The sequence below is a fragment of the Meles meles genome, chromosome 11 (assembly GCF_922984935.1).
Source record: "Meles meles chromosome 11, mMelMel3.1 paternal haplotype, whole genome shotgun sequence".
Taxonomy (NCBI): domain Eukaryota; kingdom Metazoa; phylum Chordata; class Mammalia; order Carnivora; family Mustelidae; genus Meles; species Meles meles.
The window spans coordinates 23351427-23367442 of record NC_060076.1 but is presented as its reverse complement, the minus strand read 5'-3'; the positions used below and the strand labels follow the sequence as shown (position 1 = coordinate 23367442).

Genomic DNA, 16016 nt, shown 5'->3' with positions numbered 1-16016 from the left:
CTCTTCCTTCCGGTGAATCATCAGCTGGTCAATGGCGGCTGCGTGTCCCATGACGTCACAACACCTGCATGGTCCACTCCCTTGTCTCGCTCACCACGAGGGCATCTTATAATCTCATATCGTCCGAGGAGGGTGAGTAAAGTAAAATAGAATATTTTGAGAGAGAGAGAGAGAGAGAGAGAGAGCACACACGCACGTAACTTTTATTACAATATATTGTTACAATTGTTCTATTTTGTTATTAGTTATTGTTGTTCATCTTCGCTGTGCCTACTTTACATCACGGCATGGACCTAGAGGAAGAAACATGAGCATGTGGAGTGCCGTCTGCTGTTTCAGGCCGCCAACGGGGGCCTTGGAACGAATCCTTCACATGTAAGTGGGGATGACTGTATGTTATTCGTATTGTAGTCTAAGGAACTGGAGGCATGGGCTTATGTGATGGGAAAAATTATAAAAGGAAAATATTATTTAAAATTTCTGCACTGAATGGTTGTGGTTGAACACTGTTTTGTTTGCTGAAGTCGAAGTCATCCTTGGGAAAATAACCACTAACGTTCTGGGATTCCAGGAGAAAGATGAAGACGGATTACAGGGCAGTTTTGGAGAAAGATGCTTGGAAGAAGGCTTGTGTTGGATGGGGATTCCTGGGGCGTGAGATCCTCCTTCTACCACATCAACAAAATCTGTTTTTGTCACTCATTCTTTTTTTTTTTTAAGATTTTATTTATTTTTTTGACAGACAAAGATCACAAGTAGGCAGAGAGGCAAGCAGAGAGAGAGGAGGAAGCAGGCTCCCTGCTGAGCAGAGAGCCCGATGTGGGGCTCGATCCCAGGATCCTGAGATCATGACCTGAGCCGAAGGCAGAGGCTTTAACCCACTGAGCCACCCAGGCGCCCCTGTCACTCATTCTTGATTGTGGAAAATATTTGAGGCCACAGGCTGAGACGAAATATTGAGTCCTGCTTCAAGCTGGTCACCTTGGAAAAGAAATTTTTTTTGGGGGGGGTAGGGAAAGTAATGGTTATAAGAGGCCATACATTGGAAAAATTGGTAGTAGTTGCTCCCTTAAATCTTTTTTCATCTATAGCAATCCCGTACCCCTCCCCCACATCACCCCATGAATAGCCATGCTATTCATCTGTGGAAGAAATATGGTCATTTCTCTTGCAGAGATTCCTCTATTCTGGATTTGGCTATTTGCTTCTTGTATGTTGATATCCTAATGAGTTGATATCCTAGCAACCTCCAAAAGTGACCCATGTGTATTATTATTTTAATTTATTTTTTAGATTTTATTTATTTATTTATTTAGAGAGCATGAGTAGGGGGGTGGACAGAGGGAGAGGGAGAGAGAATCCCAAGCAGACTCTGCGCTAAGCGTGGAGCCCGACATGGGGCTGGATCTCACCATCCTGAGATCACGACCTGAGCTGAAACCGAGAGTTGGACACTTAACTGAGCTACCCGGGTGCGCCTATGGTCATTATTTTTAAATGATCCCATAACCCGGGCAGCACCCTCAGATGGTTTACTTGTTCCTTTCATTCTTGGCAGATGTTCCCTGGAGAGGCTCAGTCTTTGCTCCCCAGGTTTCCGCTGTTCATTCCTTCCTAAAGCAGTTCCAGGTGGGATAGATAGTGGTCGGTGATGGCAGCTATTGGGCTGGCTAAGTGGACTGGCGTTGGGCTCTGGCAGATCGAGCTCCAAATCCTGGCTCTGCTACTTAGCAGGCGTGTGACCTTAGCCACATCACCAGACTTCTCTGAGCCTCAGTTTCTCTTCTGTAAACACATGAGAAAATAATATTCACTCTGATACTTGTGGTGTTAAATGAGATAACGTGTGCAAGGCACTTATCACAGGGCCTGGCAGGTAAGTTTGGGTTAGAAAAATGGCAACTCTCGAAGAGAGAAGCCTCTCGAAACAGAGTTTCACCTCATCGATCCATCCAGACACACAGGAGTCCCTGCCGAGCCCCGGTCCTCCCTCCCTCCCTGCCAGCCCCATGGTGACTGGGCTCACTCAGTCCTGCAGCAGAATTCCCTTGTAGCTTTCTTCATCAGCAGGTCAGGCCGCCGACTCCTTTAAACCTGCCTTATAGAGAATGTCCCCCTCCCTCACTGTGCTCATGGATAATATGTCTTAATACTGAAGTTATTTATCATACACTTATCTTTCTTTAAGTATGTAAGTCTTAGAGGAGTTTGTGCCGGAAAACGAAAAGTATTTCTCACAGTTGTGGCACATTTGCCTTTTCCGGTTCACTCTCCATCCCTTATCCTGCTCAGGTGGTGTGTGCTCTGGCAGAGGGCTTTATTGCCCTCTGGCTTCTGGCTGGATTGAGCCAATGGGAGGCACAGGCTGGAGACCTGATTTTATCCCTGCCACTCGCTCCCTGACGGGTCACGGTGGCTTGGTTGTCTCCCCCTACTGCAGGCTACACACGTTAACTCTCTCCACATGCTCTCTCCAGTTTCCGGCGTGCTCTCATTCTCCATCAGGCCCAGGGAGGGTAGCAGCTCCCTGGCCTTTCCAGCCACCAAGCAGTGCACAATTTGCAGTTGCTTTTCTTAAATCCTCCCCTTAACTTTGTAAATAGTACTTTTTCTGGGGTAATTATTACCTTGGTTAAACTCTCCTTGAGTTTCCCAATGCAAGGGTACCGCCTGTGTCCTGCTGAGAGGTAGGACAGCTGTTGGAGTGCCGAAAGATCAGCAACAGCCTAAAATAATCACCAAATATAGAGGATTAGTTTATCCAATTATGGTGTAGCTATGAGAGAAAATCATACGTAGCATCTGAATTTGAGTTTTTGAAAAAACACTTAATGGCAAATTCAAATGCTCAAGTATTATCTTCAGGACTACCCAATTTTATAAAAGAAAAATTGTGTCTAAGTTGTGTGAGCCTGTAGAAAAAGACTAAAAGTGAACATAAATTCTATGTAGGATTGTGGTTGATTTTAACTTAATTCATGATTTCGTGTTCCCAAATTAATAAATAAAAAGGTAGAGTTTGTAAGAATAAAACCAGCACATCTCATTACTTTTATATTATCGAAAGGACTTTTCTGCTTAATGTTAGGAATGCCAATTATAGCATTACCAAAAGAGTTACTTTGGGTAGATGATCTTTTCTATTTGTATGTTGTCATGATGTCTATAATTTGCATGAAATTACTTCAGCAGGGATGTGTTTGGGGGGTGGGGGAGAGAGAGAGAGAGAGAATGAATCTGAGCTACTTTCTAAGGGCTGTCAGTGGCCCTCAACAACAATTCGCACTCCGGGGCTGGTCAGCTAGCATTTAATCTGAAAGTCCATACCCCAAAGGCAGCTGCCATGGCATTTAAGCTGCTCTATTTCAATAAGCACCAGAGGCTCTATTAGTTAACATAATGAATGTCAGAAATGGGTTTTCCTAGAGGAACTTTACGTCTTGCTAATCTGTATAACAGATGTTAGAGATCAGCTTTTCTTTAAAATTAAATATTCTCGAGATACAGAGATTAGCTATGATATTTGAGAGACAGTTGCCACCCCAGCAAGTCCTAGAGCTTGTCCTTTTGGGGATGGCCCTTGAGGTTTGGTCCCTAAGTAGTCCTGTGTTGAGCCAGAGTGGGATGATTCTGGTAACTTTCTGTGGACAATAGGGACAGCAGAATCCTGCCTCTGGAGTATTGTGGTGTCTGCCTCTGGTTAATGTTCTTTGCAAGGAGGGGTCAGAGCACCTATAAACCAAAAGGGGTTGTATGATGTTTTAATGCCTACAACTAATAAAATTTTATTTAATCCATGTCTGTACATGTGGCAGAATTTAGTCTGAGACCTGCTTTCATAAAAACTTGGCAGCAAGGTTATGGGGAAATAGTTCATCCCTACACCCAGAACTTTTGGATGTGGACAAGACAATGAATTTGAGGGTCTTGGGTGACCAATGCAGATTAAGTTCATTTATAACACAGAGTGTTTGGACTCTTAAGGCACAGATATTCTCTACGAAAACTGTAATTCCAAAAGAGCTACTTGAGGATGGAATCGGGATGGAAAGCACTTTTTGACCAGGGGACAATAAGATGGCATAAGGGTATGTAGCAGAACGAGATGTTCATTAAAGGCCAAAAAGTTTGCCTTTTGTTGTCCATTGTACCCTGTGCCTTTGTAGCGTTCCCAGCACTCGCCTGATCCTAAGACTAGGGTGTTGCAGGGAGGGTGGAGATCAGAACTCCAGCTGGGCCAGAGCTTTCCAGAAGGTTGTCCGGAGGAGAACGGCAGGTCCTCCTAGGTCAGAGGAGGAGTGTGGTTATGAAAATAATTTCAGGGATAAAAGGGAGATAGGGGCCCCTCCCAAATATTCTTGGATATCTCCAAGAAACAACACACAGATGTAAATCAGATGTAAAGGCCTCGATGTATCCTGGGATTAAGAAATAAAGCATTAGTAATTGTGGACTTGTTAAATGTGTTTGCATGCCAAGTTCGCTTAGGATTTCTTTCTTTTTTTTTTTTTTAGATTTTATTTATTTATTTGACAGAGAGAGATCACAAGTAGGCAGAGAGGCAGGCAGAGAGAGATGGAAGCAGACTCTCTGCTCAACAGAGACCCCGATGTGGGACTCGATCCCAGGACCCTGAGATCATGACCTGAGCCAAAGGCAGCGGTTTAACCCACTGAGACACCCAGGCGCCCTCGCTTAGGATTTCTGAGTCATTTACAGTGTCTACCCCATAATGGGAATCAATTATGAAGTCACATATAAGCAACATTTTTATTTACTAAAATTCTGCCTTCATCCTAGAACTATTGAGGCAGCTGAATTGTATCGCCTATATAACAAAAGGAGGTTAATTCATGCAGTATTTGCGGATATATTTTATGAGCTAGCTTCATCTGATACAGCTTTTAGAAGCAGTTTTGTTCTCAAAGGCATCAGGTGACCCACTTATTGAAGAAATAGGGCTTTAGCTTTTCTCTAAACCTTTCCGTTGCCTTGTCTTTCTCTGTCCTGGATGACACTCTGGGCAGTTTCCCCAGCTTTTCCATAATCCTCAGGTGTTAACACATTGTCTAATTTTCCAGCCATGCCATTAGTTAACGCCAGTCCTGTTCAATAGCAAACTTCAGTCTTTCATCCAGTTTAAAGCCTCTCCCCCACAGTGTGGACCTCGGTGGGGCAGGAGACTAGCAGTGGGGGGCATGGGGGTGTGGTTGGAATCTTTACTATTCCTCACCCTAGTGTTCTTTGTCCTTGTCTCTGTTGCTCTGGATTCTCCATGGTTAGGACCAGAAAGGGAGGGAGGGAAGAGGCAGAAATTGCCTGCCTTGAGTGCTCAAGCCGTCATCCACATCGGTGCCCTCTGGGTGGGACCAGTGGACAGATGACAGGCCCCTTCCTGGAGGGAGCCCTTCTGTTTCTTGACACGGCACTTTCCTTGATAGTCCCTGACTCTTAGTGGATCCCTCCACACCCTTTCTGGGGTTGGGGGGGTGGGGAACTGAACTGTCCCTCCTGATGACCTGTCCTTTGCTCCTCCAGACGACTGAGCCTTCTTTCCTTCTGAGGGATCCAGATCTAACATGTGGGAAGCACATGTTAGAAACAGGCATCTTTGGGCCGTCCACAGGCTTCAAGTGGAGCCCAATTTCAGTGAAGCCCTCTTTATCACCAGCAGTCCCTCTGGCCAGCTGGCCTTTCACACGTTGACAGCGTCAGGTATGGGACAGCTCCAGATTCCAGGACTCCAGGCTGTTGCTCCAGTCTCTGTCACTAAGGTATACCTATCAAGCTTTCTGAGACCTGAAAGTCGCCTCAGGTCAGGAACATTATGTGGCTTAAGGTGGAAACAACTTCACACTTCCTTCCTATTTCCCAGGGGGAAGGGAGGAGAAATGCCACAGCACGCCACGTCTGTTTCTAAAAAAAAAACGGCCCGATGTCTGTGACAGATCCTCAAGCTTGTCCCAATGTAAAGAGTGAAGGACGGAACACCCCCCTCCCATTTTCTAGCCCATCCTATGAGAGTGATGTGTCCAGTTGTCCTCAGCTGAAACCTCAGTCTTGTCCTATTGTCCTCAGCTGAAACTTCAACGAGAGGAGAAGTCCTACTTAACACCCTGTAACTCGCACTGTACACACCCAGAGGCGGTTCTGTGCAAAACATAACATTCCCAAGGAGCCACAGTCCTCAAGATTCCCTCCAGTAGAAGTGGGCGGGTAATGCCTCTCTCAGAATCTGTTGGGCCAACATCATCACATTCTCTGTGTTTCATTCTGAAGAATTTAGGAACTTAAACACATCAAATACTCAGGTTACTTATCTTTCGGGAAGTCTCTAGAGATCTCCATTTTGCATTGACGGCCACATGGTTCTGTCACAACCCTGGGCACAGTTGGCACTACCCCAGCCATCAAACACCCCCAGCCATCCCAGACTCTGTCTCTCTCTCTCTCTTTCTGAGACCCATATCAGGCAGAACAGGCAGTTCACTGAATAGTCTTTCTAGGGCTGTGATCTAATTCCATGGCTCTCATCGAAGGTCAGTATAACAAACAACCATATACAATTTCCTGTTTAGCCATACTAGAAATATCAGGGAAAAAGCAAGTCTAATGGAGAAATAACCAACTCCCTTTAATCTTTCTGTAAGGTATCAAAGTTGTGAGATAAAGCTGGAAATTCCGGAAGAAAAAAATGCACAGTCCAGAACATCAACATAGCTTTCTAACTGCTGTGACAAAAAGAGAACTTGTCACCTAGAGACATGGCAGGGGATGTCTCTGCTTCGTTTGGGGACAAATCCTATTTCAAGTAGATAGCAGAACAGACTCTCTAGAAGTTATAATAATTGCATCTGGGCCAGCATGGAAGAAGAAACCATTGAGAATAGTGAGTTTAAATGCCCAGAACGAGAGGAATGACATTAGCAGCTGTAGAAAGTCGCCTCTGACCAAATCTCCCTGTGCCTCCCCCTCCAACCACCCTCAAGATCTTCACATTCTAGAGCAAGGTTTATCACCCTTTGTTTATTACGGTCCAATATGGAGCTTTTCCAGACATTTTTTCCCTACTCTCCTCCTCCTATGAACGTTTGATATCACATATGTGTTTATGTACTTACTGTAGATTTATCTGTGTTTTATACATGAAAAGAGTAAGATATTTTCACCCCCTATAATAATTTCCTAGGATTGCCATAACAAACTGTCATAAACTTGGTGACTTAAAACAACACCAATTTGTTCTCTTATGGATCTGGAGACTCAATGTCCAAAATCAAAGTGTTGGCAGGGTGGTGCTCCTCCAGAAGGTTCTAGTGCTTCTGGAACTCTTCTCTACGGCTTCTGGTTCTGGTGGCCCCAACCATTCCCTGGTCTGTGGCTGCCTAACTGCAGTGACTGTCCTCACACTTGGCCTTCTCCTTTCTGTGTTGCCGTCCATCTTTTTCTACCTCGTACCGGGACACTCTCATTGGAGAGTGATCCCATCCAGCATGATCTCATGCCTTCCCTGAATTATATCTGCAAAGACCCTCTTTCCAGGCAAGGACATTTTCCGAGGTTCCAGGTGGACATGAATTTTGGGGACACCGTTTGACCCAGCACAGATTTGCCCCTCTAGGGATGATATCATCTTTATCAAGAATTCGTAGACTAGAGAATAAATGATCCTCAAAGCACTCCAGAACCTAAATGCAGTTTATCTGGAGAAGCGAAGGTCAACTCTCTGAAAATCTTCTCTTACAAATCCTCTGTTGGAGACTTTCTTGTCCCTTCCTGCTGGGGGCCTTCATGCTCCCTAAAGGGGCGTCACAGCCCTGCCCGTCCATCTGCCTTCCCGCACCCCCTCACCCAGCTGTCAAAAGCATTCTTCAGCATCTCTCATCTACTTCTAGAATTAACTTTGCCAATAATGGAAGTCACCCAGGAAGGGGCATTAGCTCGGTGTCTGCAGTAGAACACGTGCTCAATAAATTATTAGTCCTTGTTTTTTTTTTTATATTTTTTATTTATTTGACAGAGAGAAATCACAACTAGGCAGAGAGGCAGGCAGAGAGAGAGGAGGAAGCAGGCTCCCCGCGGAGCAGAGAGCCCGATGTGGGGCTCGATCCCAGGACCCTGAGATCATGACCTGAGCCAAAGGCAGAGGCTTTAACCCACTGAGCCACCCAGGCGCCCCTATTAGTCCTTGTTTTTATTGTTACTCTCTTCCCCTCACTGCGCCTTCTTTGAGAGATGGTGCTCCCTGTTCCTCCCCTGTCAGTTTCATGATCTCATTCCTCTCTCTAGCCAGATGTCTTGAGGCTTCTCTTTTGCTCTCTCGCTCGTGATCCCCATTTAGTGACTTGACCTGGCCTGATCTTTACAAGCTTCAGGTTTATCTCCGATCAGGAAATCATGGAAATGCCCGTCCTTGGCCCTCAGCGCTTGCCTTGACACAAGCAGGGAGTATGCGTGAGAGAGGGCCAGCCCGTCCGGGTGGGATGCCGGCCACATCGTGAAAAACCTGGGTGCCCGGTCCGGTTGGGTTCCTTTCAGAGGCCTTCTGTGTGACTGCTCTTCTGAAAAGGTAAGAAACCCGTAATCGCCTCTTCCGAGAAAACATTTTACCATGACATTATGCTTATAAATAATCTGCTTCCAACACACTTCTCTTGGAATATTCCTGATATTAACTGTGTATCTTTGTCTCTACACTGTGGCTAAAAGTCTGTGGCAGAATTAAAGTCGGACTAGGTGCCCTTAACCCCATCAGCCACCAGGGTCTTCTCAGGCAGTCCCTCCCGTACAACTAGGAACTCTATTGTGTGGGTTTGATTTTATCTTTGATAAACAAGTCGAGATGTGTTTTCTCTATTTCATCCTCTCCCCTCGAGTTGAGTTGCGACAAGAGTTCTCGGTCACACAGTATTGTGTTTGGGATCATTTACTGTGATATGTTTTTCACGCCCTTTGGCAGTTAAGCATTTGTGGGGACTTGAATGCCGTTTGGTGACCTCTGCTTAAAGGACGCGCTAATGATCATTTCCTCCAGATAATCCGCCATTTACCCCCGAGTCAGTCGTACTGGCTCAAAGAGACCCAGGAAGGGGGATGGCACTCTCCTGGTGGCATGAAGTTTGGTTTAGTGAATTGCTTCTGGATTTTCTGTCTGCAGCCTATATTAGCATCCCCTGGACTGAGCCCTGGAAAGCTTCTTATTCTGCGGGAAAGCAATGCTGAGGATATCCTGCTTTCCTTCCACAGTGTCCTCTTGGGAAGATTCTTATCTTCCCTACTGAAAAGATATGTACTTCTCTTCAATGTTGGGTCTTTTTTTTTTGCCTCATGGATGTTGGAATCCTGTCTGTGATGATGTTTCTTGTGTGGAAGGCAAAACGTAGAACAGTTGGTAGTTCCCTAGGTAGCCAGGCTGAGGGCCTCTCCTCCCCCACGCTCGTTCCTGTCCCTCTCCTTGTATTGTTCTTACTTCTACACCATTCAAAATCTGTGCCCTTGTGTTGTGTTTTAGTCACCCTTGTAAACTCCCTTCTATCATTTCTTGTAAGAAAGTGGGGAACACATTTTTAAGGAAATGCTTATCTGGAGAGGAATTAGACAAATTCTGTATGATCCAAATGGACAAAATGAGGGTTCTTTCGTCCCTCCCTCCCTCCTTTCCTTCCTTTCTTCCTCATTCTTTCCTCCTTCCTTCCAACATACGTCAACTAACTGTCAGGAACTGAGCTGGGAGACTTAGAGAGATAGAGGAGGCAGCTTTAAGTGATTTAAGAAAGGATTTTACAGTGCTCAGAACTGCCCAAAGACAGACAATTACCACTTGCCCCAGAACTTCACAATTTACAAAGCACTTCCGCACACATGTGATTTTGTTTTACCTTCACAGCAACGCTCAGTTGTAGGTGTTACTTATTATCTTCGTTGATCAAGAGTCTGAGCTTAACAAGAATCTTAGCTACGACAATTCAGCTGCTAAATGGGGGAGGCAGGGGTTGCCTTCTGGGTTGTTTGCCCTTTCCGTGACCTGGTACTCCCTACCACCTGTCCCTCCTCTACTCCCCATGGGATGGGCACACCCTGTCAGTCTGAATGTGCTCTATTTCCCTCTGACCTCGTTTTTACCCAAAATGTGAATAACATTTCATGTAATGCTCTATTTTTATTTTCTGTGATTTAAAAGACAACAGAAACACACCAGACACGTTTCTGCTTTCACGCTTCAAAAGTTTGGCTTCAGGAGACGGAATCTTCCATAGAGGGGCCATATGAGCGCTGGTTGGGAAGTGTGCCCATCACTCAAGGCTCCCATCAGATTCAGCACACAGTTTCCGGGTCACCACACACCACCACCTCCATCTGGGAAGTGAGCTCTAATTTGCTGTTTATGTGTGTATATATCATGCATTATTGTGGGGAGAGCAGAACAGTATGTTCTAGAACAATGTTAGTGCTTGTCACAGCATGCCCCACCAACAACTATTAAGCCACTTCCTTCTCCAAAACCAATATAAACTTGGAGAGCATTGTTTTGTGTGTGTGTGTGTGTGTGTATGTGTGTGTGTAAGAGTCCTCACCATGTCCCTATTTAGCATGAAGAAGTAAAATTTTCTAAGATATTGTTTTTGTTAATTTTTTATCCTTCCTTAAACTCATTTTATCTTGTTGAAATCCCTCAAATCTCATGGCTTATGGGTGGTACTCTTCCTCAGCTGTTAGAGAGATGCCATTTCCCCGTTTTTATGGTTCTCCAGTCATTTCAATGAGGGCCCTTCAGTGTAAGCCCATAGGTGTTGTGGATCAAGCAGGGTAAGTCAGGTTGTGCTGTGATAACAATATACATCAATAAAACAAAGGTTTATTCCTGGCCTGGGTTCACTGTGGGTTACCTGGGGGCTCTGCTCCTCATCATCTTTACTCTGGGACCCAGGCTGACGGAGCAGCCCCACCTACGTGGTGCTGGTTGGTGTGGCAGAGGGAAGAAGTGTTACACCTTCTGCACTAGACCTGAAGATTTCAACCTTTCAAAACAAGTCACTTGGTCACACACACCTCACTTCAGGGGGCAATGAAGTGCAAACCCATCATGGGCCTGTATAGGGAACCTGAAATAGTTGGAACAGTGAGTTGGATCCCTGTGCTATACTCAAATCTTATCTGGAAACCTCACCATTTATATTTTAAATGTAAATGTAAAGTTTTATTAGGGTTTTGGAATCCTGAGGCTAAATCTGACATGGCTTTTTACTTCTGGATAGGTCACTTTCCCCTCTTCTAAGTCCAGATTCCTTTATCTTAACATGGTAGTTATAGCCTCTGGTCTGGTTGCCTTTGTAAGATCGTTGGTGAGTTTATCAGTGAGATAATATATATGAAAATATTCTGAAATATGAAAAAAGCTTTATAGATAAAAATTGTTCCTATTATTACCATATGCCTCTTTTTGTGTAGAATGATAATTCCAACTCATACCCGTTAGGTTAAGAGGAAATATACCTATTTTGAAGACTGGCATCCCTTCTGCAAGTGATTCGAAATGTCAAGAACCATTCAAAATCAATGCACAACAACAGTAACAAAAAGTTATTGCAGAACACACAGGAGAAGAGGCCATGGCAAAAATAGTTACTTTCACGGGGGTCTGACCTCATGGGTCACTTTGACTTTAGACACTTGTAGGAATATTTTTAATCAGACGAAGAAGGATTGTTTCTGCCCTTTGCTGGCCTTCTGTAAGTTGACAGGTAGAAGAGTGATCATTAGAGAAGACAACACAAAATCCTAACACTGTAGATTGTGAATGGATCAGATTTCATGGGCAGTCTGAGGAATTCATTCCATGTCATTCCCATTTTTCATGGCAGTTCATGATGATCTACTTTGGGGCCCCCTAGAGGGCAGCATTTACCATGTGTGCTCTTCTTAGGTTAACAGGACCTAGGTTAACAAGTTTCCATTTACCCCAAATTTCACAGGATACCACGGAAGGTAAGTTCTTTAGGCTTCCAAGAGCCTACACTGGGCACGTAACGCCAAGTGGGTAGCTTACAAAAGCGGGTTCTTTGTTCTTGGCTTTTTTATTCACCAAACACTAATTAAACATCTATAAGTTACCAAGCACTGGGCTAGTGATGTAGCTAGTATGGATGCAAAATTAATAAGACCCAGTCTGCCTCTGGGTAGTTCATAATTGAGTTAAAGGAGACCATTATACAAGTGGTGATTACTTAAAACGTGTTACGATGTCCAGAAACAACTTAGAACAGGAGAGCCTAGCGGTCTGTAGAGGTCAGAAAAAGCTCCCAAGAGAAGACAGAATGAAAATCGAGTCTTAAATGGCTATCAACACAGAGCAATAGAATTGAGGGGAGAGAGACGGCATATGGAAAGACCTAGAGGCTGAGAAGACTTCATATTATGAAACTCATGTCACCGGGGTCACGAGGCCCAGCAGAGCTAGGAAGGCAAGCAGGACTGACTCTGTGCTGGGAGAACTGTCCCCCTCAGAAGCAATCATCATCCCAGATGTATGCATACATAATGAATGCATATATTACACTCTGGGGTGGAGCCCAGAGAACACTTCTCAGGTTTCCCTCACATCTTCCTCCTTTTCTGCTCCTCAGCCTTCTCCCTGGCCTCTCCCTCTACTCCCTAGGGTTTTGGTTCCATCCAGCTGCTACCCATTTGGGCAAGTCTGGGACCCTGTGCGCCCCTTAGTTCTGAGGTTGCTGCATTTGGGGGAAGATAACAATGGATCTCTGCATTCCTCAGAATGAGACATCTACCAGACTAATCCACCTCTCTCTTGCGAATACCCATTCCCCAAAGGCTTAATTTTGATGCGTGATAATCAAAGTCTAAAAGACTTTCTTCCTGAAAGGGAAGAGGATGGGAAGGAATAAAGCAGACGAGCAGCACAAATAGCCATGTCTATTCACTTTAACTTCTGAGGCAGAGATGAAAAGTCCGAGAGCAGCCATGTCTCTGTATTTGCCTTGTTCATTGCCTTCCGGGCCAGCCTTCTATTTTCACGGTAAGAGGATGTGAGTGGGTGATATCAATTCAAGAGCTTACTTAGCCAACTTACCTTCAATGACAACCTAATGGATTCCATTAGATTGTCCCAGGTTATATAAGCCAACAGCTGTGATCTCTGACTCGAAGTAGTCAGAAGAGCCAAAGAAAAAAACCGGTAAGAATGTATTGGTAAAGCATTTGGTCCTAAAAGAGAAAATTTGCAGTTGTTTTTAGTAATGTACAGAAAGGCTACAGAATTATTATATGAGCAAGGGTTCTATTCTTTTGCTTTGTTCCAGTATATATTGGAATGATCCTAAATCATTCTCTATTATATTTCCAGCTCAGTCCCAGCTGGTCATTTTCTGTCATTGTGCCTGCAGAAAATAAAAAAAAAAAATTGCAGCTGACCCATAACACAAAGACTACTGTATTCTTAGAGATTTGTTGATTTGATTTTAAAATCCCAGAAGCTAGCGCTGCATTTTGAAATGGCACATTGCTCGACATGGTGTTTAAATTCATCTTGGATCCAAATCCTCACCTACCACCCTGGTTGCTTACTGATGGGTCTTCAAACATTCATAACAGCAGAATGCTATTTTCCCCCTTCCCCCCACAAACCGTGAAATTCTTTGTTTACCACTTTATACAATGATCAAAAGTAGTGACCACAACTGATTAATAGCTGTTTTCAAAAATCTCCTAACCATGGGAGCATTTATGGCAGAGACTGTCAATCCTTTGCTGCCAGTAGATTAATTCCATCATTATTCTTGACAGATAGTGGGGAGTACAATAAATATTGAATGATCTTGTGTAATATCTCTGCTTAAACATTTTCAAGTCTTCCTGTAGTCTTTTGATTTCCTCCTGACTTTGGTATTTAATGAAGAATCATTCTGTGTAGTTTGGGGTTTAGGGACTCAAAGAATATCCTTGGGTCTGTGACCCAAGGCTTTATTACCTCTAAATACTTACAGTATATATGTAGATCAGAAAGGCTACCCCACTTCTTTTCCTCATTAGATCTCACTTGAACTGTTACTGTGGTTTCTTATCTGGTCTCCTTTCCTTCTGGCTTCAAGAAAACTGGAGACTTATTTCATATGGCAGCCTCCTTGCAGACAGCGGATGGTTCCAGCTCATGGAATTACTCGTGACTAAAACTTCTGACTGAAAATGAGGATGTGGCACTCAATTATCATCCTCTTTTCTGAGATTTAAAGGGCTCTTTAGAACACAAACCAACACCAGTTGTTATTTTAACCAATCTGTAAGTATCTTCATGGGCTTGATCTTCCCCATTTGGCAACATCCCAGAGACCTGTGACCATAAAGTTGTCATATATGTGCTGGATGTAGCCAGCTTGGAAGAGTAGGTCTTCTTTCAAAGACTCCAGAAAAGAAAAGGGCAGTGCTTGTTTAGAACTGTGAAAACCAGCCATTCTTCCCTCAGTATCTCATCTTGGATCAGGATTGCATTAGTTATCTGTTGCCGTATAACAAGTTGCTGCAAATTTAGTGGCTTAAAATGATGCACACTTATTAACTCAGTTTCTGTGTCAAGAGTCTGGGCACAGTTTAGCTGATTACTCTGTTTTAGGGTTCCTCACAAGGCTGCAATCCAGTTGCCAGCTGGGGCTGTGGTCTCATGTGAAAGCTCACATAGGGAAGGAGCCGCTTCTAAGCTTTTTCAGGTTGTTGGCAAAATTCAGTTCCCAGAGGACTATTGTACTGAGTGCCTCATATTCCTCATGGCTGTTGGCTGGAAGCTTCCCTGAGTTCTTTGCCATGTGGACCTCTCCAACTTGGCCCCTTGTCTCATCAAAGTTTGCAAGCTGAGAAAACAAGGAGAATCTGTTAGCAAGACAGATATCATAATAATCCTATAGGTGACAGCCCATCATCTCCCCTGTACTCGAATGGCCCCACCATCCTCAAGCAGAGGGGACTACACAGGACATGTGAATACCAGGGGGTGGGGATCATTGGGAGACATCTGGAATCAGCCCACCACAAGGATGTAGTCCTTGCTTGAGGGAATCACAATGCTATTCTCTCATAAAGAATTGGCTGCATGTTCCAGAGTTTTGAAAATACTTGTGGATAGGTTCAGCAGAGAAAGTATATCCTTGGACAAACTGTGATATCCCAGTGGCAAATTTATGTCTGTATTTCAGCTAATTTTCTCGTCTTTCCCATAAAACATTATCTTGCATTCTCTCCAGAGAATCTCTTTTCTTTCATACCCCCTTTCATCATAATCGAATGGAGGAAATGTCTGGTTAAAGTAGAACCAGGAAAGAGCTCAGATTCCTTGAGGTTGGGCAGAATAGCCTAGAATTAGCTGGTGGGCAGTGTTGTGTCTGCAGGGCATCCTTCTGACCTTGGCTTTTCTCAGTTTCACTATTTCTCTTTCATGTTTATGAGGCCCTGAATCAGACACCCACACATTTTCAGAGCCCTTTCCAAGTGGAGTTGTCATGACAAAGCATTTTTAGGGAATTCCATGCTTTATCCTCTAGAATCTTAAAACCTATTGAATCTGTTGCCAGTCGTTTCCCTTATAGACTGCTAAAATTTGCAGATGACATTCTGCAACTTATAATCCTGTGATTTCTGCTATGTTTGTCATTTTTAAGGACAAATACAAAGGGCCTATATGTCTTTTTCAAGTGGGCAGCGATCTTGGGAACTAGAACATTCTTGTGGCAGCTGTTCTTTTTGGTCACCAAAATGTAGTATACTAATGAAGTCAATTGCTCATTCACAGAGTAAACTTATTCAATAATGGTCATGGCTGCTGGTATTGGGAGTGACAAATGCCCCTGTTGGTCCTTGCTCTCCTCACTCTTAATGGCATTTCCTCTTAGTATTCACAGTTCTGGCCTCTCTTAGAGATAGCAAGTATTTTATCTCTGTGCCTCCTAGGGTCCTAGCTGACTCAGAACTAATATTCCTTGTGTCTGAACACAGTCAAGGGCAATACTTAAGTT

At 44.1% G+C, this 16016-nt stretch overlaps 1 protein-coding gene across 1 annotated transcript in view; it reads left to right on the top strand.

Annotated features, from left to right (window-relative positions):
- The first annotated feature begins 292 nt into the window (after window positions 1-292).
- PALM2AKAP2 (PALM2 and AKAP2 fusion) overlaps window positions 293-16016 on the top strand; it is a 488976-nt gene continuing 473252 nt past the window's right edge. The window contains exon 1 of the mRNA XM_046022260.1: window positions 293-375. Coding sequence (XP_045878216.1) covers window positions 308-375 — 68 coding nt within the window. The 5' untranslated portion in view covers window positions 293-307. The remainder of the gene's footprint in view (window positions 376-16016) is intronic.